The sequence below is a fragment of the Rhodnius prolixus genome, unplaced genomic scaffold (assembly GCF_049639745.1).
Source record: "Rhodnius prolixus isolate KJV_2025 unplaced genomic scaffold, Rpr scaffold_1, whole genome shotgun sequence".
In the NCBI taxonomy this organism is placed as follows: Eukaryota; Metazoa; Arthropoda; class Insecta; order Hemiptera; family Reduviidae; genus Rhodnius; species Rhodnius prolixus.
Genome location: NW_027411581.1, coordinates 67,263,754 through 67,291,273, shown reverse-complemented (window position 1 = coordinate 67,291,273; position 27,520 = coordinate 67,263,754). Strand labels below are relative to the sequence as shown.

Here is a 27,520-nt window from a genome sequence, read left to right as displayed (position 1 = left end):
TAGTACACTCTAACTGAACAAAATGAATTTTGTACCTAATATCCTGATTAATCAAATTTTTATAAAGTTTGCTAAGGAAAAAATGAAGTATATATTAATTATAAATTTGAATGTGGGCTCTTCTAAATCCGAGGTTTGTGATTTGTAATTGCGGTATCGGTCGTATTGGGGAAATATGGACGCTGTGTGTTAGGTTGAAGTGAAGTTTCGGTTTCTAGTAGTATTAATTTTGAAATTTGCATTTTTAGATCTAACATTGAAAGATCTCTTTTACACCTATTTTAAGTAGTTTTAAATCCTCTTTCTAGATATAACAGCTGATGAAAATTAAGTGTTATGTTAGAAGCCGCCATGCTTTGTAAATTTCCTTTGTGTTAGGTTAGTTAGTTTTCAAAATTTGTCAAGTACAATCATGAACACCTATAAGGACGCAAATCGAAGGGTATTAGCCATTCAGGCGAAGAAGAAGCGTCATAAACCTGGCAAGAGGAAACCCAAACCAGAAGAAAACCGTTTGACGACTTCCAAGGAAAAACAATATTACAAATCGGAACCGCCCAGTAGTTCTTCATCAAATGAAACAATCGAGGAAGATGAGGAGGAAGCATATTCTTCTGATGAAGAAGAACAAGAAGATTCGTCTGATTATTGCAAAGGTGGGTATCATCCAGTTAAAATTGGCGATCTCTTCTTGAGTAGGTACCATGTAGCCAGGAAACTAGGATGGGGCCATTTCTCTACAGTTTGGCTTTGCTGGGATTTAGTTGATAAAAGATTTGTAGCGTTAAAAGTTGTGAAGAGTGCGTCACATTTTACAGAGACAGCCTTGGATGAAATTAAACTCTTGAAGGTTGTCAGAGATTCAGATTCTAATGATCCAAAACGAGAAAAAGTAGTACAACTATTAAATGATTTCAAAATAAGTGGCGTAAATGGTACACACGTATGTATGGTGTTCGAAGTATTGGGTCATAACCTGCTTAAATTGATAATAAGGAGCAATTATCGAGGTATACCTGTGCGAAACGTTAAGTGCATCATAAGGCAAGTACTCGAAGGGTTAGATTATTTGCATACAAAGTGTAAAATAATTCATACTGATATTAAACCAGAAAACGTCCTTTTATGCGTATCCGAAGCTTATATTAGGAAATTAGCTTGCGAAGCAACTGAATTGCATTCTGCAGGATCTAAACTTCCTGTTTCACTCATTAGCACCGCGCCGAAAGAGTTTCAAGAGGTTGCACCAAATGCAAAAATGTCTAAGAATAAAAAGAAAAAGCTAAAGAGAAAGGCAAAAAGGCACACAGAGCTTTTGAAGAAGCAAATGCAACAGATAGAAGAATTGGAAGAACAGCAAAAGAAGTTAGAAACTGAGAAAATGATGACTTCGACCCATACTGATAATATGAATGAAAAAGAAGTGGTAGTAGAGGAAAAGGTGGAAAATGCAGACTATCAGAACGGTATGATTCATTCGTTGGATAATGCCAATGTAAGTTTACCAACTCCGATGATTACGAATGCAGATACTGAAACACCCACTGGATGCGGTGAAGATACAACTGCAGTCGAAGTAATGAACGAGGATAAAGTGGAAAGTGAGAAAAGTTATGACGGTGGTGCTGGTGAGGATGTAGTGATTGACGATAGGCTAAGCACTGGCGAGGATACTACACAATCTTCACCGCATTCCTCGGAGAAGAAGTACCTGGGAAGTGAAGTCGATCCATCCAGATGGGAGTGTGAGATGGATGTGAAAATTGCTGATCTGGGTAATGCCTGTTGGGTGAACAAACATTTTACAGAAGATATTCAAACTAGGCAATACAGGTTAGTACCATGTCTTAATTTTATTATCTCCTTTTTAAAACAACTACTTAACAGTTTAGATTAAGGTAAATAACATTTTTTTAAGATTTGGACCAATACAAAAACAAGAAACTTAATAGACAATTCACATATAATTTTCTTGAGTATAATATTATTTTAAACTAGGTCTCAACCTCTTTCCGGTTTGACTTAGTTTTAAAATACAAGTGTGTATTTATACTTAGTTTACTTAGTTAATGGTGTGATTGCAGTTTTTTCTTCTTAATAAGTTCTAATACACCATAGAAAGCACGAAACAAAAAGTATTCGGATACTTCTTACATTAGAATCTCTACAATTTTATAGCAACGTTTATATTAATATTATATTGCTATCTTACTCTTATTTCTTTCTTATCGAAAAGCTACACAACGAAAATATCAACATATAAAATAACTTTCATTGGAATTAGTGTTTTTGAAAATGAATTCATAAAAAATAATAACTCTCCTTAAATGGTTACTTTACTACTCTTTATGGATTCCTTGCATATAAATTTATTTAGGTTGAATAAATAAAGGTATCTTCCTTATTTACAATTCTGATTCTGGAAATACAGTAAATTCTTTTATTCCTCTTCAAATTATTTGGTTCAATTATAATCTGAAAATGAATCAGGCAATTTTACCAAAATTCTTTCATATTACATGAATAAAAGAAAGATAAAATTCATTGATTTAAAAAAAAAGTGATAATTACGTAAACAAGTTAATTACATATCTGAAAGTTTTTATTATGATTGCGATAAGGTTAACATTTGTTTTTGAGGAAGATAAGAATAGGAAAAGGTATATTATGGTGAAGTTGGTAATTGGCTATTTCTAACAGTAAATAGTGAGCTTTTTTTGTATACAGATCAATGTTTTTTTTTAAAAAAAAATGCATTTGAAGCCAATTTTTTAATAGATTAGTGTTATAATTATCGAAAATGTATTTGGTTATGTTCTTTTGCGACATCTCAAGAATATTTTGTTTCTTACAAAATAATAGCAACTATATTTGTCCTGTTTTTCTAATTTAGTTAAATTTTCTCATTTTTTTTTAGTCATTTATTACTTCGCGAAGTAAGTGTATACAATAAAGGTTATATGCAATCATTAAGAAGCTTAAATAATTTCACGTACTATTCGATTGACCCTATTATCCTCGCATTTAATCGATTACTTATCGTAGTAAAAGTGTTGCCTGCATCTCTTTAGTAGTTTGATCAGCTGAGTAGTATTTCTAATGCTATTATTAATGTTTATCTCAAGCGGGGTCTCTTGTTATTAATTGCTTTTAACGTACTTGAATTTTATATTTTGTATTGCTCGTACATCATTCTTGGGTTATTATTACCCTATTTTCGATCATTTTCTTTTTCTAAATATATATGTGGAAACAAAATATTCACCTTTATCAAAAAGCAAAAAAAAGTGATATTTTGCGTGTGTTTTGTTGAGACTATTCCAATTGTGTAACTGAGAGAATTACAACTTATTATGCAATAGTGTAATATATTACAATTTATAGATTTTTTTTATAAATAAAAATAAAAGCATGAATATAACTTTTTAGATGCATTAAAAAACAAAACAAACTAATACTGAGAATTCGTAACTAATAATTGAGTTCGAAACTTATTAATCTCTAGCTTTTACTGTTTCTTATGACAATAATATTGTTTATAGCCTTTAAATAATATTTGAACTGAATCGATTACGCAAATACTAATCTCATTAAAAATTTGTTTACTATCATTCGCATTTTTTATTTTTTGTAACTCGGTAAGTATTTTACTGTTTATTGTTCAAATTTCCTCCGAATTCATATTTGAATAGTATTGTATTTTGTTTATAAAACAGGAAATGGTGTATTTGTTCTGTTAATAGTATTATTTTTTGTGTTCGTACTAATTGAATTGAGTGCGATCACCAAAAATGTGAATAAACACTTCCTTCATAGCCCATTGAGAGCTAGCTGTATCTTCCGTTACTGATACTTTTATTTGTTTTTAAACCAAAGCCAACTACCTCTATTTGTGCAATAATACTCCCTTTTTTCCCCATGAGGAGAGTGTAATTGCGTACTGCGACCTTTCAGTACCTTTATTCTCAAATGTTTTCTTACTTCGTAATAAAAAACTGCTCCGTGATAGTACTGCTGCTGGCTTAGTATTACCATGTTAGCTAATTCACTCTTTTACTCGGTGCCTCCTGACCCGGAAGATCTGGAAACTTCCGAGTTTTACTTAGCAATCTTCTGAGCAAGGCCATTGTTTCTTTCTCTCTACATTCTCCCTAGAATTTGCAACTTCTTGCATAACATCTGGAAAAAAAACCTCGCTCTTTTCTATCTTCATGTCCACTCGTTCAACAGGTAACAGCATTAAATGATGATCAATGGATCTCAACCTAGAAAATTGTAACCTTGACCTGGATAATAGATCTTAATTCTGGGACTAGAGCACTTGTGTTAGGCTTGTTCTGCGTTAAAAAAAACTACTTGACAATAATCTTTTTTTTAAACTGCTCTCCTTTGCGAATTGTATAGAGTCGTCCTATAGTACACGAGTTTTACTCTAATGTGCCTCCTCTGGAACTTTTACGATTTTATTACCTTTTATGTTGTTTTTCTGAATACATTTCTTAATTTCTGGATATTGATTGATTGATAGTAAATTAATTTCAAATTTTAACAATAAATGCAAAATACTCCCTAATTTAGACGTTTCATTAACCTAAATTGTGTTTTTTTTTTTTTAAATTCTGTACGAAACACATGAAAAATGAAGTGATTTTAACGTTAATTAATCGAAATTTTTCAAAAATGTATATTTTACCTAATTTTTTTTATTTTTAAATACAGCTTCTTTAATTATTCATAACTTTGAAAGTAAAATGGCCATTAAAATGATTCCAACTGCATTGTCTTTTTAGCAAATTATATTTAAATAAACTTTGTACAATTACATGTTTTGCTAATAATTTTAAAAGATACAAAACATTTAATAAGGATTTTTATATAAAAAAAATAAGCAAAACAAAAATCTTTTGATCAATGGTAGCGACCTTTAATTAATCGATTTTGCTCTAATACGAACGAAACTTTTTTGTTTTTATAATGAACTTTGATTTTCCGCCCGACGCTCTTAAAAAATTTAAAAGTCAACATTTTTTGAAACACCCTAATGTTCAGTTTTTTTGTTTTTGTAACTGCAGTATCCATTTTGATATTTTGACATATGAATAATTGATAATGTTCCTGGAGTTTGAAGGGAGTTTCTTCTAAACTGTGCAAGGTATCCTGGACTAGGTTTCCTGGGATTTTCAGGAAAATAAGGGAGTGGAAAGGTTTGTCAAATGAGGTGTAGCTTTTCCCTTTTATTCCGATCCTTCCTCTGACGTGTCTCTGGACGCGGTTCTGCACTGTCAAGCTTCCAGGAAGATCGTGTGAATTTTTTTTTCATGTTTTTTCTCGATTTTTATCTAGCGTACAGAACTTGAAGACTAAGTATTCTAAATACTCTTGTAAGGACGTCAGGTTTTTTCTCCCTCCAATTTAAGCCTATTACTGTGGCCATGGGCACCTGGAGCTTTTTTTTCTCAGTTCACTGTCGCTTCCGGAAAGTATTCTCACGTTCCAGACAGCACCAGGACAGTAAGCTGTCCCTTAAGTTCCTAGGAAAGTAAAATCTAAGAGACATCAGCTGGATCAGAGTCCACTGTGCTAATCTTATCCCTGGACTTGTCAGTTCCACTTAGTAGAAACGTTTTACGTGAAAATTGATCTTTAGTCTTTCTAGAGGAGGGGAGTATTCGGTTGTTCTCTCTAATGTGCCATCTCTGGAACTTTTACGATTTTATCACCTTTTATGTTGTTTTTTCTGAATAAAATATGTTGCTAAACAAATTCCGAGTTTGCTCGGTAATCTGTGTCAATCGGAGTCAGGAGGATGATGTACTCGCCAGGTTTTTTTTTCATTTCTTTTACTTTTTTTTAACAAAAGTTCTTTTGTCTTTGTTACAGATCTTTGGAAGTGCTCATTGGAGCCGGTTACAATACATCAGCGGACATATGGTCAACAGCATGTATGGCTTTTGAATTGGCCACCGGTGATTACCTATTCGAACCGCACAGTGGTGAAGGTTATACACGTGATGAAGATCATTTAGCGCATATAATCGAACTATTGGGCGAAATACCAAAAAGGATAATCAATTCTGGCAAACAATCACGACAATATTTTAATAAACGTGGTGAACTAAGGCATATTTCATGGTTAAAACCATGGGATCTGTATGATGTATTAACAGATAAATATAATTGGGCACCGCAAGATGCTAAAGATTTTGCAGCATTCTTAAGGCCAATGTTGGACTTTGACCCGAATCGTAGAGCTACTGCGGCTGATTGCCTACAACATCCTTGGCTTAAATATTAAAAAATGATCGATAGGAGGAAAAAAAATTAAATAAGTAAAGAAAAAAAATCACATATTTAAAGAAAAACATAATAATACAAAAAAAAATATATATATATATCGTTATAAAAAAGTTCTATTTTTCTTTCTTTTAAAACAGAACTAGGAAAACAGAATCGCACTTTTTAATTTGTTTTCATTTCATTATTATTTTTTATTATTTAAAACAATTCGTCCTTATATTTTAGTGCAAGTAATAAAAGTGGTGTTTTTGTGATCTAATTAAAGAAAAGTAATAAGTGAAATATAGTAAAACTGAATTTTATGATCTTGTTTTATAATTTTTAATTTAATTTGGGAAAAAGAAGACGAAGCTAAGAAATAAAACTTGAATTGAATTGGGGCCTAGACAAAGCAAAACTATTCGTAAGAGTATTACTTAAATTAAATGTGATTTGTAGGATTTAGTGTGAATCTCATGTGATGTTGTGATTTACTATTTTGTATTTGTAAATATTACTTACTCTGCCCGCCTAGAGTTGGTCGACCCCTGGATATAACTGCTGTACGGTAAGCTAAGTAGTTTTACACACAAAAATAATATTCTTTAATTTTATTATTTAACATTCGTATTGTAGGGTGTATTACAAAAAATAAATAAATAAGTAAAAATAACTGTGTTTTAACCAAAGAAATACTATAGTTTTAAATAGTTTGCTAATTTTAATTAATTATCTTTTATTTAAACAAAAAAAAAATAACTGCTGACGTTTTCAAAAATAAACACGACTGTTATCTTTACGATTTCTGTTGGAGCAGTGTGTTAGCCAACTTTTTTATACATTACTACCAACATAATCAAAATTTCAAAAAATACTTCACTACTATTGCTTCGACTTTTTTTTTTTTTTTTTTGTAAATAACTTTTTAGTTATTTTTCATTAAATTAAAAAATCTGCTTAATTCATCAATTTCTATTATTTCGCGAAACAAGGGGTATTCTAAGTATAACCCCCCCCCCTAGTCATAAAAATAGAATCTCGCAAAAAAACTTAAAGGTTGTGATGACGCTTTTAATCGTGTTTTGGGTTAAAAAAAAAAATTAAATAAAGTTTCAATTTACTAAGAATATTATGTGTATTCCTCATGTTTAAATTGGTTATATTATGAAATGTAACAAAATTTAAAAAATACGAGAAAACATTACAACTTTATTAAGTCATAAAAACAATTCATCTCTTATTAACATACCTAAGTTGCTTAATTTGTGTTAAAATAATGATAAAATTTACACAGAATCAGTAAAAAAGGTTCGTTCAAGTTTCTTTGTTGTTTTTGTTTTGCCTTTTTAAATTTACCGCATTGAACGTAAAAAGATTTGCATAAAATCTTAAGTTTAAACGCGAAATCGATATGCGTCAGTGATGAAAGTGGCTTTTTTTTTAAGCGGAAACACGCTTATCAGTGCGGAAAGTAAGTTTAAACCTGTAACTAGGTAGTAATGACTTGATTTTTTGGAAGACCGTAGGAAATAATACATTTTTTTTTTAAAAATTTGTTCAGTAGTTAAAAGAAATTCAAAATTAAAGGCAACTTTACTTTTTAAGAAGTTTTAAAGATTCGTGTACAACGTTTTTTTTCCCCAGTGAATTCAATCTTTACCCAAGGAACATTTTTAAACGCAAGATATTTCAATATTACTACAAACAGCTGTGAATAGTAATCTAACTTTTCAGATCCTCTGCTGCAAGGGTTAAATATTTTTGCTTAGCTCGTAAGAATGCCTTGGGCAAATTTAAGAACTAAAAATCTATTCGCACTCTCATCTGTTTTCTTTGTCCTATTATGAGCTCTCCGAATACCTTAAGAGAATTGAGACTGATAACAGCAGACCATGGTTCCAAGCCTCTCTTCTCTCGGTTAATGGTTAAGTTTCTAAGGTGGAAAGCTTGAATAAGTTCACCAGAATTGAAACTTGAATGTAGGAAAGGTTTTCTTCTTCTTCTTCTTCTTCCAAGGTATTTCCCTAGTGCCAGGATTCCTTGCGCCAAGCATCCACCCTTCTCTATCCAGAGCGTCGCTTTCGCTCAGATCTCGCGCTATCGTTAGTTCCTTTACCTGCGCGAGCCAGCTATTCAAAGGCCTTCCTCTTCTTTGTCTGCCAGCAGAGAGCCTTTTTCTTTGGGAGGCGCGTATCGCTCATGCGAAGGACATGTCCAAAACCACCACAGCCTTTTTTCGTCCACCCTATCCAGTATGGTTTTATCTATACCGACGGCTTCCCTTATAACCATATTTTGGGACTCTATCGAAGATTGTTTTCCTTAAATTTTATTTATTTATTTCAAGCCGAATAGAATTGTCCCAGTTGGGAGGCAAGAGTCAAGCATTGTGGAACCCCGTACTAAAAACAAAAAATGATAAAAAGTAGTTTAGAAAACAATAATTTTTCTCTTTTTTTTACACTTTATTTATTTTATTTTTTGATAACACCCTCATTATTATTATTTTTTGGGCAAAAAATTCTGTTGATGTATATATAGCAGAATAGCCAACAGAATTAACAAAAATAAAAGACGTCCAAAATATCTTGTTGCTAATAGTTTCTGTTGAAGTGATTGATGATAATTTGAAACTGCCACTGCCAATTAGATCTTATTTAAGCCACAGCCTAAAAAAAAAACCAGTCAAGTCTAAAGATAACTAGAATACCCTTCTACGTGTGTATATATACAAAACATTTCATTAATCTAAAACAGTAAAAGAAATAATAAAAGTTTAAACTTTCATTATTTCTTCTCCTTTTCGGGATCTCTGTGTGTGTATGGGAATATCCAGTACGCTAACCACTGAGCTGATCCTTTCTCTCTCAACAAAAATTTTAATTACATTATTTACTTTTCAAATCATCTGGTCACTTTTTTTTTGTGGAGTGTAAATAGGTTGTATTTAGTTTTTTATGTAAGTGTAGAACCATGTTCATTCGATCTGATTCAAGATTTAGTTGATTTATTAAAATTGATTTGGATCAATAATTTTTTTATTTTGAGAAAAAATACCGGAAATTTACTTTATTCTTGAGAATAAAATAATAATAAGCGCTTAATGGCTGTTAGCATTTATTGTGATATGAACCAAAGAAAACTAAAAAACGTGTAGCATTCTGGAACGTTTATATTGTTTAAGTTTAGAGTGAATCAATATCTCGACTTGACCCTTTTCTAAATGTATACTGTGAGTGGGGGGGTATTTCCGTGCACTGGTGAATTGCACTCACTCACACTGTCGAGAGGGGGGGGGGGCTGACGATTTGGGGGTGCAAATAATTTAATAAGAACAAGAGTCTCTCTTCTTCAATTTATAGGTTACAATTTGAGATTTTATTTATTTTTTTCCCCCAAAACTTAAGATTCTTTTGAAATGAATACATTCCAATTGGCGGAACCAGCCCGTTGTGGGGATTAGGTAAATGTTAGTAATATTGAAGTCGAAATCATAAAAAAAAAAAGAAAACAGTAATCGCCCATTTTTTCAGGTGGTGCTTAACGTCCAACTACCAATTAGGTGTCGCGACTAGCAAACATACTTTACTATAAATTTCTTTTATTAACCATTAAATAAAAAATCCAAGGCCTACAGACCGCGGGGAATCGAACCCAGTACCACAATACATATCAGCTTCGCAGGTCTCTCCTCTAACCACTCGGCCACCGTGGCACCTAAGTGGAAATCATAATTATTGATGATTTACCGCAGCTTGATCCATCTACAGCAATGGTTCCCAACCTTTTTTTTTTTTTTGTGACCAGGGACCATTTTAATATTTTTATTGTTAGCAGAGTAAACTACTTTTAGATTTTAAAAATAAAACTACAATTAACTTTGTGATTATGGTTCGTTATTTCTGGTGACTGAATCATAGCTTCAATAGGATGAAAAATTAATGCCAGTATCAGTCATTATAAACTTTATTATGGCCGAGCTTTCGACCAAACGGACTAGGTCATCTTCAGGGTTGTGCAACATATTTACAGCGTGTTAACAATAATTATATTAAAATGTATACGTATAATGTAACGAAAATTTACAAAAATATTTACCTAATTTTTGTAAATTTTCGTTACATTACACATATTCATTGTAATATAATTAATTGGCAATATAATTGATAACACACTGTAAATATGTTGCACAGCCCTGAAGATGACCTATTCCCTTTGGCTGAATAAAGTTTATAATGACTGAAACTGGCATTAATTTTTCATCCTATTATGATTATGTTTTCAGTTTGTTATATTAATGTGCCTTTTTGAGCTTGCATTTTCCTTAACAAGATGGGGTAGTAATCCTGGGATTGATGAGATTGCTCAAATCTACATGCGCATATCATCATTTGCTTTTTAGTCCGACTCCTGGACTTTAGGTTTTTAGGCGCTCGACGCATGTCAAATAAATATATTATTATTATTTAATGATTTAAAGCGCGTCAACATCCAAGGTTATTGGCGCCCGGAGCTTTTTTCAGTGCACTGCCGGCCTCCGGACAGTGTTCTCTCGTTACCGACAACACTGTCCATCACCGGACAGTGAGCTGTAAGAAGCTCCTAAAAGGAAAAAAGAGAAAATCGTAAGGGTCAGCAGCTGGATTTGGGTTCGGGACCTCCGCTTGGGAGTCCACGCTAACCACATAGCTAATCCCTTCCCTAAATATATTATTATTTTAAAAAATTGTTAACGTGTTTCGCGGAACCATATTTTAGTTTTTGCGGACCACTGATGGTACGCAGACCCCACACAGGTTGGGAAACACTGATCTAGAGAGAGGGGCTGGACGATTTGAGGGTAAATTAACCTCACGATTCTCTTTTCTTCAATTTATTGGTTACAATTTGAGGGTTTTTTTTTCCCCACAAAACTTGAAGATACTTTTTAAATGAATACGTTCCAATTGGGGCTGAAGCAGCCCGTTTGGTGGAGGAGGTGAATGTTATTAATATTGAAGTAGAAATCATAATTATTGATGATTTGCCGTAGCTTGATCCGTCTACAGAAATAAAACCTTAATTATTTACTGCTATCATTGACGCAATAATATTGACAATAAAGTTTTATCCTTGGTTCATGCTACACGATTTTTCTACCAAACTATCGGGTTCAAAACATAGTTTGTGATACCTTCACTAGCATGACCTTCATTTCCTGTAATTATCACCATAATATACACATTTATAAAAAAAATCATTGTTTGACCCAGCGACAGTAACTTTGGGTGAGAAGGAATTATAAAAGGGCTTGGGTTCATTGACTGCATCACGCACGTTGCATGTCCTTTTTTTGGCTAGGTCTTCTAACGATACATTTAAGTGACTCTATCTAGAAAACCTAAATATATAAGTATATTTTTTGGGAGGGAAGCAATTTTACAACTAAAAATACATAAACAATTTAGCATTGGGAGAAAATTTTAAATTCTTTTACTTCTGTTTGTTTACAAATGTTTAAAACTAATATAAAATTTCTCCTTTCCTCTTTTATTAAAAAAAACAACTTTCTTATCGTCGATGTAAATAATCGCTTGCATTTTCTTATTCTTTTTATAAAACATTAAGTAATAGAAACCCGTGCTATCAAATGATAAGAAAGAGATGAAAAAATTACGATAAATTCATCTCCTTTTTTTTATACTAATTCACTTTTCATTCTTGGATGGTTTTGATGTAAGTAGGAATGTTTTTTTCTGTTAATATTTAAATTCCAAAATCAAATACCTAGTTTGAATTATTATTTCTTTTTTGTCAATTCTTTAATTTTTAAAATATTGCACGAAATTGCATGTCCTTGTTTGCATAAAAAACATGTATTGATTGTACGGTCAAAGTGTAAGGGGCAAGAACCACCACAAAGTTTTGGTGATTGAAACCAACTTTATTTGTTACTTTTTCTACAAATTTGATTGCGTAATCACAAGTACAATCGGCAGACCTGTCTTAACAGGCAGAAATAAATACTTGTCTAAAATTGTGCAATAATAGATTAGAGTAATATTTTTTTTTTTTTTTTTTTGGAGGGATGGAAGCGATCAGCTCAGTATTGTTGTATTGATCTCTCCTACTCGGAGATTACAGGTTCCTTTCTTGCAAGGAGCTTCTCTCGTCGGTGAAGGACAACAACGAGAAAACACTGTCCAGAGGATGGCAGTGTACTGTGAAAAAATGCTCCAACCCCCCCCCACCCACCAATGACCTGCCTTAAATTTAATAAATTCATGTGTCCAGAAATACCGCGAGTCACAATCTTGAAACAGCTGACAGTAGAATAGAGAGATATCCCTCGGCACACCTGCCACCGCGGCGTACATTTCTCGAAATGTAATTTTGGAAAACATATTTTCTAAGGCAGTGATTCTTAACCTTTTGCCCTTTTGCGTGTCGCGCTAAAGTTTTTGAAGTGTGCCGCCAAATTTTAGAGAAATGCAGACAATAAAAATTATATATTAAATTTAGAAGACAATATGAGAGTAACGTTATCATTTATACCACCAAATATAAACACGAAATTATCACAAAAAACATCAAGCTCAGATTTCTAATTAAAAGTATTCTTATTATTAACTTGTAATTAATCCCTTAATAAACATATACTGTTGTTTTTTGTACAGTACATATTATTTTATTTCATATTGAAAATAAATATAAACTATTTTACACAATGTATTATGGGATAAGTAAAATACTTTTTTTCTGCAACCATGTAGGAATGTTCTCATTACTCAATTAAAATCAGCTGTGTAATGGCCCAACTTTACCTCACTAGTGGGGAAAAATTCCCATTAGTGTCACTTTCCTCACTGGTGAGTGGAAAAACTTTATTGTGCTTCCTTGATATAAGAAGTTTTGTTATTAAATATTTTCTGTAAAACTTTAATAAGCTTATTTAACGTAACTAAATAATTAAAAAACGAACATTAAACAATAAAATAAAAATTGAAAGGAATATAGAAATAAAAATAATACTTTAATAAATAATTAGATATTTTAAATTATAACAGTTAAAAAGGTTATAGTGTTACCTTATAGAAATTTAAAATGGATTCTAGTGATGCCTGTTTAGTTTTTTTTTTTTTAGTTAATAACCCTAATGGTTGCAGAAAAAAATATAATATTTAACTCGAGTGTAAAGTATTTTCCTCACACGAGGCAGGGTTTGCACTTGCACTCGCTTCGCTTCGCTCGCTCGTACGTGCAAACCCTGCCTCGTGTGAGGAAAAGTACTACTTTCCACACTTGTTAAATAAATAACTATTAAACTTTTGAAATGGTTAAAAGTGTGACGCGACAAAAAAAAAGTAAGGTTTAGAATCACTGTTCTAAGGTATCCAAATATCACAGATTATGGGCATGAACAGTCCAAGATCTGGGGGGCCCCCCCATATCTAAGATCGATATCCCCCCATGTATCTGTATCTTCAAATTTAGATAACCTGGGAATAGTTAAAAAAATCGTCTATAGATGGGTGTGAACTATTGCAATTGTGCATTCAGACGTAGTAAATAGGTTCCTATTGTATTCAAATAGGCACAGTACATAAACGTGTGTCCTCATTTTTTTTTTAAATTGTTAAATATATACAGCAGTTAAGTTTATCGTACCCAATTATTTGATAATTTTAAATAATTGGCCTAATATTGGAATAAATACTCGTACAATTTGGAACTTATCGATAAAATAAATATGAATTCTAGAATTTAGAAGTTCGTAAGATTACCGTCTTATTTCGTATCTTTTAATCAACAAATTGGCACTTTTTATTTTTACGTGGGTAGGCTCAATCCCAATATTAATTTGAGGGAAACTAATCGTTTAAAAAAATCGATACATATAATATTAATTACCGTGAAAATTGATTCGTAGCGTAAATTCAGAATTTAAAGAAAATACATATATAAAACTAGAGAGAGATAAAAAGAGGAAGTCTTCATATGTGAGTCTTCATAACTGTCCCAAGTTCATATTGGGAACAATTTAAAAATTTAATTTACTTGTTCACACAATTGAAGAATGTAAAATTGTCGTTCGTTCAGCCATTGTAGGATACGTAATAAACAACTGGCTCGTTCTATTTATACATTTATATTGTTTATACAAAACAAAATTATCATTTTATGAATGTTTAATGATAATAATTATAGGATTTAAATGTTTTATAATTTTTAGAAACGTGATTGTTGTTTATTGTTGCTATTGTTTTATTCATGATGTATATGTTTTAATCTAGCAAGATGCCAGAAATTGGATTACAGTGTTGTATACTTGGAGCTGGAGTGGTTGGTTTAACTACAGCATTGAAATTACAAAAACTATTTGGCAATAATGTAAACTATACGCTGGTTGCTGAACTATTCAATGAAGAAACTACTAGTCATGTTGCTGCTGGATTATTTCGTCCTGCAACCAGTTTTCTGGTGTGCAATGATATGGATATCACTAAGTCAGTAAACAAATTCATTAATTGATTTAAAGTTTTTAAACTTACAATATTTTTTGTTGGATTAAATGAGAAAATTTGTGCCAATGTATTTCAAAGATTTCACTGTGTATATGAATATTCCTACACTCACGTTCAGAATTCTGTGAAATACAGTGTTTTTCCAATTAGGTCTATTTTCTAAAAGAATTAATGTTGACTTTTTTTTAACATTAAATTATTATGAATGCCATGATTTTTGTCAGAGACAACTAGGAACAGAGTATTGCCAAAGTGGGTTAATTGCTTTTTTTCAATGCACTACCGGACTTCGGTCAGTGTTCTCTCATTACAGACAAAACTGTCCCATCACCGGGGCAGTGTGCTGAAAGAAGTTTCGCTAACTACTCAGAGCTTAATCCCTTCCCTCTGTTTGTTGTTATCTGGAGCAAACAGGAAGGGTGGATTAAAGCCTGAATAGGAAAGCCAATGGCCCTTCACAGAGGTTTGTCCTAAGAAAAACACTTGTGTCCGAAGGGTGGATTAAAGCCTGAATAGGAAAGCCAATGGCCCTTCACAGAGGTTTGTCCTAAGAAAAACACTTGTGTCCGAAGGGTGGATTAAAGCCTTAATAGGAAAGCAAATGGCCCTTCACAGAAGTTTGTCCTAAGAAACACATGTGTCCGGCAGAACGTGGATGGCGTTGTTATTCTTCGGAAAAGCCTGCCAAGAAAAGAAATCCATTCCACGCAGCAATGTACATGTGATCAACTTTGCCGTTTTGAGAGGAGGTAAGATTGACATAGGTTACCCCATTTTATAAACGAGTCCATTTTTTCCACTTAGGAGTTTCATAGGTTATCCTAATATAGCCACTCACATCCCAAGAAGAATCTCTTTTTGACTTTTAAATTTTCCATTCTCCTCCAATAAACTCTAATGGGAGAACCTTTAACAATGAGAATAACTTACCGAATTTCCTTGATGAATATTTAGCAAGCAAAACTAGCTCTCAAAAAAGAATTAGAGATTCAACATCTACTAATTACTGTACCCTGAGTGGAATACGAAGTTGGTTGATTCTGTATCCATTTGTGATGTAATAAATAAGTGTATTATGGGTGCAAGTAACGGCATCAATTTATGCTTCATTCCAAAATTTATTCCATTGTATTATTTATTTATTTTAATTTCAGAAAATGTATAAGAGATTCTTATAATTACTATTTGGATTATTTGAACAAAGACTGCGGTATTTCAGAAATATCTGGTTACGTGTTTTCTTCTTTGGATGCGTCACTTGTTAGGGTATGTATGAAGTACGAACTTATTAAATCTGCAAACACCTAAGATGTTCGAGCTTTCAGGAACTGTAGCAAAGAATGAAAAAGTTACCTTATTATTATTTATTCATTTATTTGGTTAATTTAAGGTTAAATAAATGTCAACATCTAAGATTATCGGCACCCGGAGCTATTTATTGGCCTCTGGACTATGCCCTCTCCTTACTGACCATTACTGGACAGTGAAGGAGCTATAAGGAGTTGCTAGCAAGTGAAAATCTAAGGGTCAGTTGCTGGATCCCACGTGTTTCCGTATGGAAATCCCTTCTTACATAGTTTTTGCTTTTAAACAATAGATAACCTCATACATATGTAGATTGTTCCCTTCCTCGGCAATGTTTCCTAGGCTTTTAAGTAAACTTCGTATAAATAAATATGATTTAAATGAGTTTTGTTTATGAAATTTATGCCTTGAGGACAGTCTTGTGAGTGTTTAAAGAATTTAATCAGAGTTGGTTTTTATAACTGATAGTTGACATCATTAGACACCTTTCTGCGGATTGTTGTGGTTGCTAGTAACAATCTGTGGATTAGAATTCATGGAACTGCTATTTCTCAGTTTTTTCAACTTCAAAAAAAAAAAAAATTGACAATATACTACCTACCACTTTTATGCGTATTCTATCTAGTTTTTGAGAATAAAGATTACGAAACTAATAAAATAATCATAATTAATCAGTTGACGAATCGATTCAATCGATAGTTTTGGTTCCTATCAGTAATCGGAAAGGTTATATTTGGATACATTGTGTATCAAGTGTGGCCGTGTGTTGTCGAATTACTTCCTGCACTAGTTTCGCCAAATAACTATCAATAAATTTAATTTTTCAGATTTTAGTGGAAAAAACTAATTTCAGATTTTTTCGAAACTTTCTTGTAGAACCATTATTTAGAAGGCTTAGTGCCAGTATATCGTCAGGTTACTGAAGAAGAGCTGAATATGTGCCCTGGAGGTTGGAAATATGGTTCGTTCTCTGCATCATTGTTGATAGAATGTAGAAATTATCTACCATGGGCTATTTCACAGTAAGTGTTTTAACATATTGTATTCTCATATTATGGTGGGCTTCGTCCAGGATTGGCTGAACGAGGCAGCTGGCACCCTCGTCAGTTTTGGGGGAGAAACAGATAAAAGTATAAGAAGAGCATTCGAAAAATAGATTAAACCCATAAAACTGGCTTTAAAAAACTAAAAATCTGTAGTTAATTGCTTAATATTGAATAAATTAAATTCATACTTCAGAATTTACTCATAAAGTGCCCTAAATTTGATATACTTAAAAGTTTCCAATCCTGGAGTTTACCTTGGAGACATTTATATTCAAAAATGTTTTCATAGCCTCATAAACTTGTAATTTTTAAAGAGTTTGAAACAATAAGTTTAACGTATGTATAGAATCCTATTGTTCTATGATAAATACACAGAATATTGTGAACTAGTTTTGTATTTGCAGGTTTAAAGAAAATGGAGGAAAAATTTTAAAAATGAAGGTAGATTCATTGAGTGATTTGAGAAAAATTGGGAAATTTGATTTGTTAATGAATTGTTCTGGATTAGGAGCGAAAAAACTGTTTAACGATGGAAAAGTGATACCAATTAGAGGACAGGTTTTTAAGGTAATTGTATATTTTATTAATTATTTGGGGAAAAAAGAAAAAGAATTGTACAGTATTTAAAGAAAATAATAATAATAATTTTCTCAGGTTCAAGCCCCTTGGTTGAATCATTTCTACTATGGAGAAGGTGACACCTATATTATTCCAAGTGCAGGAGGCGTGACTTTAGGTGGTACAAGACAGTTTGGAAGTTGGAACACACGTGTATGTAAACATGATGCTGCCTCAATCTGGGAAAGGTGTACAAATCTGGTGCCAAAATTGGCCGACAGTAGTAATAAGATATTGAAGGAAATGGTTGGATTAAGACCACACCGTGATTCCGGTGTTAGAATCGACGTAGATATCATGGATGGTTTGAAGGTAATTGTCCCCTGACATTTTAGACAAATTAGAAAGTGTTTTTTTTTTTTTTGTAATCGTGTGGTCTTTTTGGAGATTTGCCATTTGTAATGTTTACATGAACGGTTAAAACGCCCCATAGTCCATTCCACTTGGGTTTTCGATTGTAACACTCGCAAGCAAGTGGAACGGGCAAAACCGCGGTCGTGAGCATGATCGTTGTGGGCGCTTAGTGGAACGCACCCTTTAAGTCTTCCCTATAAGTTTACGACGTTTCAGTTTAATGAATTGGTTGCAAACTGTATGTGTTTTTATTGCGAGGATTAAATATGATTCAAATGTTTGGCAAAAAAAAAAGTGGTAAAAGTGAATGTACCTTGTAGACATTTTGTTATCGATTGCAGATCGTACATAATTATGGTCACGGAGGTTATGGAGTAACTTCAGCACCAGGTACTGCAGATCTCGCTGTGAAACTTGCTGAACAATTAGTTAAATTCGGCACGTCTAAATTGTGAACACCAGCTATATATTTTTATAGAACATTATGTATTAGAATTAATTTATATCAGTTACATTTTAATTACCATTATTATTTCTCTAATTTCTACCTATTCTTTTGTAAAATAATCACGTAAACAATTTACCCTATATTGACCCCTTACACAAACTAATGAAAACTAATCACATATAATAATCGACTGATTGTACTGATATTCATAAGATTTTAGAAGGAAAAAAAAGTTTGTATTTTTTAATTGAATTTGTATTTTTTATTTTTTAATTGAATTTATATCGAAAAACACCACTTTTAAAACTTTAAATTAATTCAAATTTTTATATATAAATTATATTTATATAAATATGTACAATTATTCAAAGAAAAGTAAAATGAAAAGTCACCAAAGTAGACGGAAAAATAAATTTAACGAATTGGCATTGATGACTTAAAAATAACTTAAATTTTATAATTATTTATTTACAAAAGAAAATATTGAATGTTATGGGTTACAAAAATCGATATGTTTTTTTTTAAATGATATTTATATATATATAAGATCGATTTACCAAGCATTGTATTATAATAAAATTGAGGGCAATATAAAAAAAAAATAAATAATGTTCCAGCAAAAGCACTTTTATATATAAATACAAAACTGTGAGAAATACAAAAAAAAAAAAAGAGAGAAAGAAGAATTTGCATATAATATACAAAAAAACAAAAAATATATATATAACAAGTATAAAAAATATATATATAAGAAAATAAATATAGCCTTTGTAAATTTTAAAGTTTTAGTCAAGTAACGAAATAAAACAAAAAATATTACACCCACTTGCATACATTTCATTAAAAAAACAATAATAATTATAATTTGATTAGAATAAATTTTAAATAAATAAAATTGTCCACCATATTTGGAGCTTTTCATTTTTTTTTAGGAAAGTATTGGAAAACAATTTAGTGATAAATTTCAAGAAGAACAAAATAATAAAATAAAATAAATACAAATTTTTTAGAGTTTTGTTTTTTTTAATTAATAATTTTGTGTTTTGTTGTGGTGTGTTGGCAAGAGATTTGTTTCCCTTCATTTCTATCAAACGCAGAAGAACTAGAGTGCAGTCAATGCCTAAAAAAAAAAAAAGTAACGACATGTTTCGTTTTGTTTCTTTGATATGAAAAATGATAAAATAAAAATAAAAAAATACGTGTTGTTGTTTAATTAAGACAACTGATTTTACAATTACAAGTAATTTGAGTCAGACATAACCATTTGCCACAAGTAGGGCAAATATGTAATGTTTTCGATACGGTGCTACCATCATAACAATGTTTAGAAAAATATATTTTGATGAATGTTCAAGATTTGGCCAGGTTTATAAAGGTTTTTATCCAAATTTTTAAAAACTGGTAATATCAATTTATTGAATGGATTTCTCGTTTGGTTCGTTTTTTCGAAGATGATTCGCACATAGGTTGGAAAAATATCACTCGATGCCATTATCGATTATCAGAGTTCAATTCTGTTCGATTTTTTTACATATTCTTTTGAAATAAACTTCTTTGTGGGTAAATGCTAACATTAACACGTTCTCTTATTTATAAATGGGATTACATCTTTTATTTTATTTTATTTTTTTGCAGTTAAATCATTAACAAAGCTGCATGAAGATAAAAAGGTATGTATTAGACAACGATTTAAAACTCAAGATATGAAAAAGAACGAAAAAGGCCGTCAAATATTTTATATGTTTCAAATTTAGTTCTTACTGATCGATTTTTTAAAAAAAAGTGTAATGAAAATGTCAACTCAGGATTTCGCAACGTTAAAAAAAAAAAATTACAAATTTTTTTTCGGAAATGTCAATGAGATCGCGACTTTTTTGTAATCGAAAATTACTCAACTATTTCAAAACAAAAATCTTTGACAATAAATAACCTTACAGCATTAATTTAGAGGGATTTATTTAACATATCGTTGGTATATTTTACAAACGTGTAAGTAAATATGTGCATCTTTGGGTTTCTGAGCTTCATGGGGAAATGTGCTAGTATTAAATTAGAACAAATTTTTATTACCTTTTTTTTACGGTTTATAAAAAAAGTAAGTAAAGTAATTGCCAATTTTTTCAGGCGGGCTTTACGTCCAACTACCAATTAGGTGTCGTGGACGGAGGCGACTATCAAACAAATGTACTTTACTGTAAATTTCTTTTATTAACCTTTAAATAAAATCCAAGGCCTAAAGTTCGGGAATCGAACCCAGTACCACAATGCATATTGTGGTCTCGCCTCTTAACCGTTTGGCTACCGTGGCGCCTTTTACGGTTTATAATATCTCTACAATAATTTGTTACATCCAGGACAATAATCCTCATTTCCCTTATTGCTACGCCACTATACGTCTTCCTTCATAGATGATTGGCGTCCCATCTCAAGCTTGCTGAAGCTGCCGTCGCAGTTCCCTCATATACTTTACTGATTAAAAGTAAGTTCTTAGGGGTTTAAAAAGCACAAACGATCTACTGGGTACAAATCAGGAGAAAAAGATGGTCAATGTAAAATACTGGTTGTTCTGAAAAAAAAAGTGCGACTGATTTTCAACATGAACTACTTATATTTGAAATAACATAGATTTCCGAAAATTGTATTGTATTTTACAGAATTTCTATGGGTTAGATGAAGGTTTTCCCCACAAAAAAAACTTGTAATTTCAGCCCTATGAACGGATTACCAGTTGAAGGAGCATTTAGAATTAGTTATAAATAGCTTGAAACGTCATATTTAAAAACTTTACTGGCAAAATCAAGAAAGAAGTAACTCTGACAGTAAACTGGAGTTTGCCAATTAAAACTAGAGTTCATAGAAGTCCAAAAATGTTTAGTTTTACAAATATTCTGCTTTTGGAGAATAAAAACATGTGCTGAGAGGAAAATATATACTAATGTATATTCATACATTCTCCCGTTTTTGGATACAATTATTTTAAATTGAGTAAAATTATTGATGATATTAAATCATACAATAAAGGGTTGGCTTATGGTTGGCTCGTAATTTTAAAACTTCTTCAGAGATTTTTTGATAATTTGCAGATAATTAAAAAAAGAATTATCGTTTGGTCGCTAATTAGAATTTTGTGTGTGTTTTTTTTAAGGTTCTTAGTGAGTTTCGATCTAAAATCGTTCCCTTAAAAAAAAAATGTAGCATTGCGGTACCCCTTAGAAAAAATTAATTCTCACTAATCAATCTCCCTTATTCTAATACAGTTTTTTTTTATATATATAATAATAAAATCCCATAAAATTAAAGTCGAAACGTCTTTTAGGTTTAAAATAAAGTGATAATATCTTTTCATATAAATAAAAATCTAAAATTGGTTCTGGTTATCATATTTTGGCAGGGCAAGTTGGTATAATGAGTACGCTTTGCTAATGTTTGGTTCTGTGCACTTAATGTTTTCTAAGTTCTGACATCAATCGGTAGAATAGTGCATCGGATTGTGCACTTTAGACTTTGAGCCAAGTATTTTCCTTTTTTCTGTATTGTGAATTAATTTTAAATTTTTCTAGGTTTTTACAATCACTATTCTACTTGGAAACAAGTGAGTGGTTCCTTAATATTTCAGTCAAAATTTTCTTTGGACAGCGTATAATATTCTATAGTGAGGGGAGGTATCATCGAATTTGTTTTGTTTTCACAGTGCACATATATTGGACTAAATGAAAAATATGGACTAATTTAGTAATTACGGTAATATTTGTAAGTTTGATGTATGTTCTGTGAAGAAATTTATTCGTGGTTTAATTTGTAGATATTTCTTAGCCTGTGAAACAGTTTAGTGTTTTTTGTTTTTTTATTTTTTATTTTGCAGAGCGTTAATAAGAAATTAAACTCCAGTCATCTTCTTCTTTTTTTCTTTTTGCATTCTTTAACTTTTAATGAGCTGGAATTGCCAGTTGTGATCAGTATTGGTTATCAGTTTTAAATGGACATTTCGCTACGTGTAAATATTAGTTTCGAAATTTTCACTTGCTATTGTATCGTTCTGCTTATATCACATTTAAAACATTGAAAAATATTTTCTATTATACTTTCAGATTTTTTTTTTTTAGTAATTCAGACATTTTGAGTTGAAAAATCGTGGTAATGGAATTATGTTTTGAATCCTCAGTTTTTTTTGTATAATTATTTAGTTTGGAAACACGTCGCTATCATCATGACAGGTTTTCATCAAGTCGTCGATAATTGTGGAAAGTTTATGTTATTCGCAGTGCCAATCTTTCGAAAATATCTTTCAGTATTGGGACTCTTATATTTTTTAAAATTGTTTTTTTATTACTTTAACGGTTGTTTACCAGGTAAGAGAAAATGGATGACTTGGAGGATATGGGCATTGCAGAGGGAGATGACTCTCATCTAGAGGATGAAATTAAAGGTGAACGTCGTCGACGCACTCATCAATATAAACAGGAAGAAGGGAACGATGGTGATATGATCGAGTTAGACGATGGAGATAGTAAATGTACTATTTCCGATGGGCGGAAACCTTCTGCTGGCGGTACAAGTGCCGGAGAAGGTGTTGATATTTCTGATTATGATACAAGATCAGAAGTATCATCTGAACCAGAGTACGATACACGTAGTGAGGTTACTTCGAGCTCAGAAGGCGAATGGGGTAGAAAAAGTGATAATAGAGGAAGCAGGCGATCTACCCATAAGCTAGTAAATGAACGTAGATCTGGTGCTATGAAGGAACATGAACGCAACAAAGAACGACACAAACAGCAACGTGAAGAAGACAGGTCATCTAGACATCGCAAATCCAGGAGTGGTAAAGAAGGTACCACAAAGGTGTACGATTACGCAACCAAGCTGAATTATCTCTTTAGGGACGCAAGGTATAATCTTGTTCTTTTATCAAAACTTTTTTTGTTTATTTATTTTAATTTTTTTTTTCAAGTTTGTGTTAAATAATAAGCCAAATCATCAAGAGAACTCTTTAACCGAATCAAAAATGGAGAAACTTTTTGTTGTTTGTGAATTACATACAATTTGATGTAGGTTTTAGTGGTGCGATTTACAGGTTTCTTTTAAAAACTAACATTCATCTAATCCCTATTTTACATCCAGTTTGTGTTGGTGGGATTAGTTGTATTCTATAAGTCGGACATCTTGATCTTTACTTAAAGCTTTTTTCCTGGATGAACCAGTCACCTCTTGTCCCTACGCGGATCTCTCGAAAATCAATCTTTTGGTACTGTCTTCATTAGGAGGTGAAACTATTCCAATAATTCTGACTACACATTGGCTGGAACCCTGCTCTAAAGACTGCATAATATAATTTACCGTTCGTTTTCACGCTAAAGGTATTATTGATACAGATGGAACAGGTGAAGAACGTTGAAGAGATGCGACCGAAACTACAATGAAACAATTATTAGAAGGCAACTCTTCGTAACTTACTAAAAATATTTTTTATTTTAACAAAACCAGTATCAACTAGGCAAAAGTTAAAGGTGAGCCATAACTCTTTTTTTAGGAAAGGATTAGTTACTCTCTTTACCTTTAGATTAATAATAATTGAAAGAAGTACTTGAAAGATACATAGATGAATTGGAATGATTCTATATAAAAGATTTTATTTGGATGTACAAGAAGTTTTGTTTAAAGTGAGTAGTTTGGGCAGGTCCATTCAGTTATAAAACTAAGTGTAGCTCTTCAAAAAAAATATTTTTAAGTTCTATCGGATCTCCTCGGATAGCTGCCAAAGCAAATCTGTTTCTGTTTTCGAGGTAAGTATTGATGTTATTAAGAATGGCGTACTGCTCTACTGTTGACAAATTGGAATAACTATTTCCTTAATGACTCCCTTTCACTCCTAAGTCAGTTTGATTTCCTGCTCCTACACCTGGAAGGTCCTCTGGATTCTCCCAGAATTCATCCAATATGGAACTTCTCTTCATATTGCCATCGTTGAATCAGGCACATGTTTTTAATTTTTTTTTCTAGGGCAGGTTTAATTTTATGACACCTTGTAATCTCAAAAAGTGCAACTTCTCTGAATTGTTGAATGTTTTCAATGTTTGTTAAAAGAAAAAAAATCGGCTGTCCAAAAGTGCCACTTTTTACCAAAAATAGTTTAATGTGTGTTTTAAGATTTACTCGGAAATGGCTCCTATGATCTTATTTAAACTTTGTTTTGCAGTAGTAAATAAAACTTTTGCTGGCAGTCAATTCGATTAAAAGGTGTAATAATCATGGTAGTATTCTTTCTAAAGTATAATTATTAATTATGATTCAAAAGTTCGGAATTTGAAGAATGTCTTTCGAGTTACAACATTCAAGAACAGCAGTAACAAAAATAAAGTTGTTGGATGGAACGAACTAGAATTTAGTTTGATCATCAAAGTTCTTAGCAGTTATCTCAAAAATATTTTGAAATTGGTTTTCTTAAAACTGGTGAAATTCAACATTTCGAATTAAGTTTCTTAGAGAATGGTAAGAGGAGAATTCTTCAACTTTGGTTCTGGAAAAGTACGCTGATAACTTCAACTTGAAACAGTCCATCTTTACTAAGTTTTAATTTTACTATCCAAAAAAACAAAATTCGCTATTTATTTAATTTTCTTTTCTTGCATAGGTTTTACATGATCAAAAGCAACAATGCTGAAAATGTGACACTTTCCAAAGTAAAAGGTGTATGGTCAACGCTGCCAATGAACGAAGCAAAACTGAACCATGCCTACTCTGAAGCAAGAAATGTACTTTTAATATTTTCAGTGAAAGAAAGTGGAAAATTCGCTGGTTTTGCACGACTGGCTAGTGAAGTCAACTACGATGAACCACCTATCAATTGGGTCAGCCTATCTACCGGCGATTGGGGCAATAAAAATGCTTTTGGTGGTGTTTTCAAGGTAATACTATTAATTTAATTATTTTGGATAATATTTATATTATTACTCAGACAAATAAGTGATAGAGCTAACTTTTTTTTTTTTTGAAATGAAGTCAATCTTTTATTTGACTAAGTTGAAACAAAAGCCTGCATATTTTATTTTTTAATACTTGACGTAAGAGCAGTGCTCATCCAATCCATGTTTGGAGGTTGGATCTACAAAGATTACGAGGTGTCTTGGAGGTGGAAAACGAATATTGTCAATATCATTTGCTAATATACCGTTCGATGTTGACAACAATATTGAAGTGAAGTCAGAAGTTGATGATTTGACGGCAGTGATTGATCCGTACTACTGAGTGGGTTGCGAATGATTCTCAATAATTTGTATGCCATAATATCGATTGATCTATTAACAATAGGTTGATTAGTGTTCTGAGCTAATAATAAAATAATGCCTATTTTTTTAGGCAGGCTATATATCCAACTACCTAATTTCCACTGTACTAATCTCTTTCCTGTTATCAATTAATATTTCAACATTCTTCATAAAGTCACCCGTGCCTTCTGTTGAGTACTAAGAAGCGTAACACGCAAATGCTAACAAAACTTCAGATTGCCAAAATCAGAAATTAAAGAAAAATGTTTTAGAACTTGACAAAATGATAAAAATTATCAACATTATTATTATTTTTTAATGATTTAAGGCGCGTCAACATCTAAGGTTGTTGGCGCCCGGAGCTTTTTTCAGCGCACTGCCGGCCTCCGGACAGGGTTCTCTCGTTACAGACAACACTGTCCATTACCGGACAGTGTTGTCTGTAAGAAGCTCCTAGGAAGAGAAAATCTAAGGGTCAGCAGCTGGATTCGATCCAGGGACCTCCGCGTGGGAATCCAAATCGCTAACCGCATAGCTAATCCCTTCCCTTTATTAACATTATTGTTACTATTATTACTAATAACTAAAAGATTTGTATCATCGCACCGAATGTTTTTTATTTATTGAATTGTTGAGAATGTTAGTACTTTTTCTTACAGGTGGACTGGATAAGTAGAAAAGAATTGCCTTTCACAGCAACCTCTCATCTCTACAATCCATGGAATTTAGGGAAGCCAGTAAAAATTGGAAGAGATGGACAAGACATTCCTCCCAAGGTGGGATCAGCGCTGTGTAAACTATTTCCAGAAGATGAAAGTATCGAATTGAATCCAATCTTGAGAAAATCAAAAGAAGCTGGCGAAAGAAGAAAAGCGGCTAAAAGGGCATTCCAAAAGTATATCGTACCGTCGTACGTACCACCGTTTATGTCAACACCGTTTCGTGGACGTGGCGGAGGTCCGCCGTTGCACCATCGAGGTAGCGGCTCATCGTCACGTGGTCCAAGTAGATATCATCATCGACGGGGTGGACGTGGATCAGATACTGGTGGATATCCATCCGTTGGAGGAGGAGGAGGTGGTGGTGGTGGTGATTACTATACATCCTCTTCAACTTCACATCATCATGATTGTGGCACCGTACTGCCCTATGAACCGCCTCGTTACTATGACGGTCCGCCGCTGCCACCAAGAACTACAGACTTCGTGGAAGAGAGATCCTACGAGTATGAACGATCTTATGAAAGGGAAAGATCGTACGAACGTGAACGATCCATTGAACGTGACAGTCGTCGTTATGAACGGTCGTATGAACGTTCTACAGCCGAGGAATCCTATTACTATAGGCCGTCGGATAGACGTGAACGAGAACGAAGTAGGTCTCCCAGATCTCCAAGAGAACGAAGTAGCCGGTTCTATCGGGAATCCTATCGTAGATAAAGTGTATTTTTCTTTTTTTTTTTTAGTGTGTTAATTTATTTATTTAATTCCTCCAGAAGTGTGTAATTGTATGTGAGTGATAGATAAAACTGTATGTACTAATGTAAGATATATAAAACTAATTTTTACGAAACAAGACAATTTCAATTGTAAACTAAACAAGATTAAGACTTACTATATAAATATCCCATCCTGAACTTTTCTAAAAATTTATTTCCAATAAATTACGTTCATCATTTGAACAGCCTATTGTGAGACAAGTTTC

At 32.3% G+C, this 27,520-nt stretch overlaps 3 protein-coding genes and 2 long non-coding RNA genes across 8 annotated transcripts; 3 read left to right on the top strand and 2 right to left on the bottom strand.

Moving 5' to 3' along the window:
• The first annotated feature begins 136 nt into the window (after positions 1 to 136).
• Positions 137 to 6,627, top strand: LOC141446254 (SRSF protein kinase 3-like). The gene is made up of 2 exons (XM_074112774.1): positions 137 to 1,833; positions 5,881 to 6,627. Exons 1-2 carry the CDS (start codon positions 413 to 415, stop codon positions 6,293 to 6,295), a joined length of 1,836 nt encoding a protein of 611 aa, XP_073968875.1. The 5' UTR covers positions 137 to 412; the 3' UTR covers positions 6,296 to 6,627.
• LOC141446265 (uncharacterized) lies at positions 242 to 2,940 on the bottom strand. Its single transcript, XR_012453611.1, has 2 exons — positions 2,572 to 2,940; positions 242 to 2,475 (listed from the first exon to the last, which is right to left on the bottom strand). It is a non-coding gene; the product is annotated as an uncharacterized lncRNA (long non-coding RNA).
• Positions 6,628 to 6,701: 74 nt separating the features above from the next.
• On the top strand, positions 6,702 to 19,237 carry LOC141446257 (D-aspartate oxidase-like). Of its 2 annotated transcripts, none has more exons than XM_074112779.1 (7): positions 6,702 to 6,844; positions 14,550 to 14,762; positions 15,935 to 16,046; positions 16,962 to 17,107; positions 17,536 to 17,698; positions 17,786 to 18,061; positions 18,445 to 19,237. In XM_074112779.1, exons 2-7 carry the CDS (start codon positions 14,554 to 14,556, stop codon positions 18,556 to 18,558), a joined length of 1,020 nt encoding a protein of 339 aa, XP_073968880.1. In that variant the 5' UTR covers positions 6,702 to 6,844; positions 14,550 to 14,553; the 3' UTR covers positions 18,559 to 19,237. The 2 variants fall into 2 exon arrangements, with proteins under 2 accessions (XP_073968880.1, XP_073968879.1); XM_074112778.1 differs by lacking the exon at positions 6,702 to 6,844 and adding an exon at positions 11,869 to 11,991.
• On the bottom strand, positions 8,798 to 18,543 carry LOC141446263 (uncharacterized). The gene is made up of 2 exons (XR_012453609.1): positions 18,417 to 18,543; positions 8,798 to 8,945 (listed from the first exon to the last, which is right to left on the bottom strand). It is a non-coding gene; the product is annotated as an uncharacterized lncRNA (long non-coding RNA).
• A 2,717-nt stretch (positions 19,238 to 21,954) lies between the features above and the next one.
• On the top strand, positions 21,955 to 27,419 carry LOC141446251 (uncharacterized). Of its 3 annotated transcripts, none has more exons than XM_074112770.1 (4): positions 21,955 to 22,292; positions 22,901 to 23,440; positions 25,183 to 25,456; positions 26,476 to 27,419. In XM_074112770.1, the coding sequence occupies exons 2-4, from the start codon at positions 22,911 to 22,913 to the stop codon at positions 27,253 to 27,255; spliced, it is 1,584 nt and encodes a 527-aa protein (XP_073968871.1). In that variant the 5' UTR covers positions 21,955 to 22,292; positions 22,901 to 22,910; the 3' UTR covers positions 27,256 to 27,419. The 3 variants fall into 3 exon arrangements, with proteins under 3 accessions (XP_073968871.1, XP_073968870.1, XP_073968869.1); XM_074112769.1 differs by having other exon boundaries at positions 21,955 to 22,301; XM_074112768.1 differs by having other exon boundaries at positions 21,956 to 22,143.
• Positions 27,420 to 27,520: the final 101 nt, after the last annotated feature.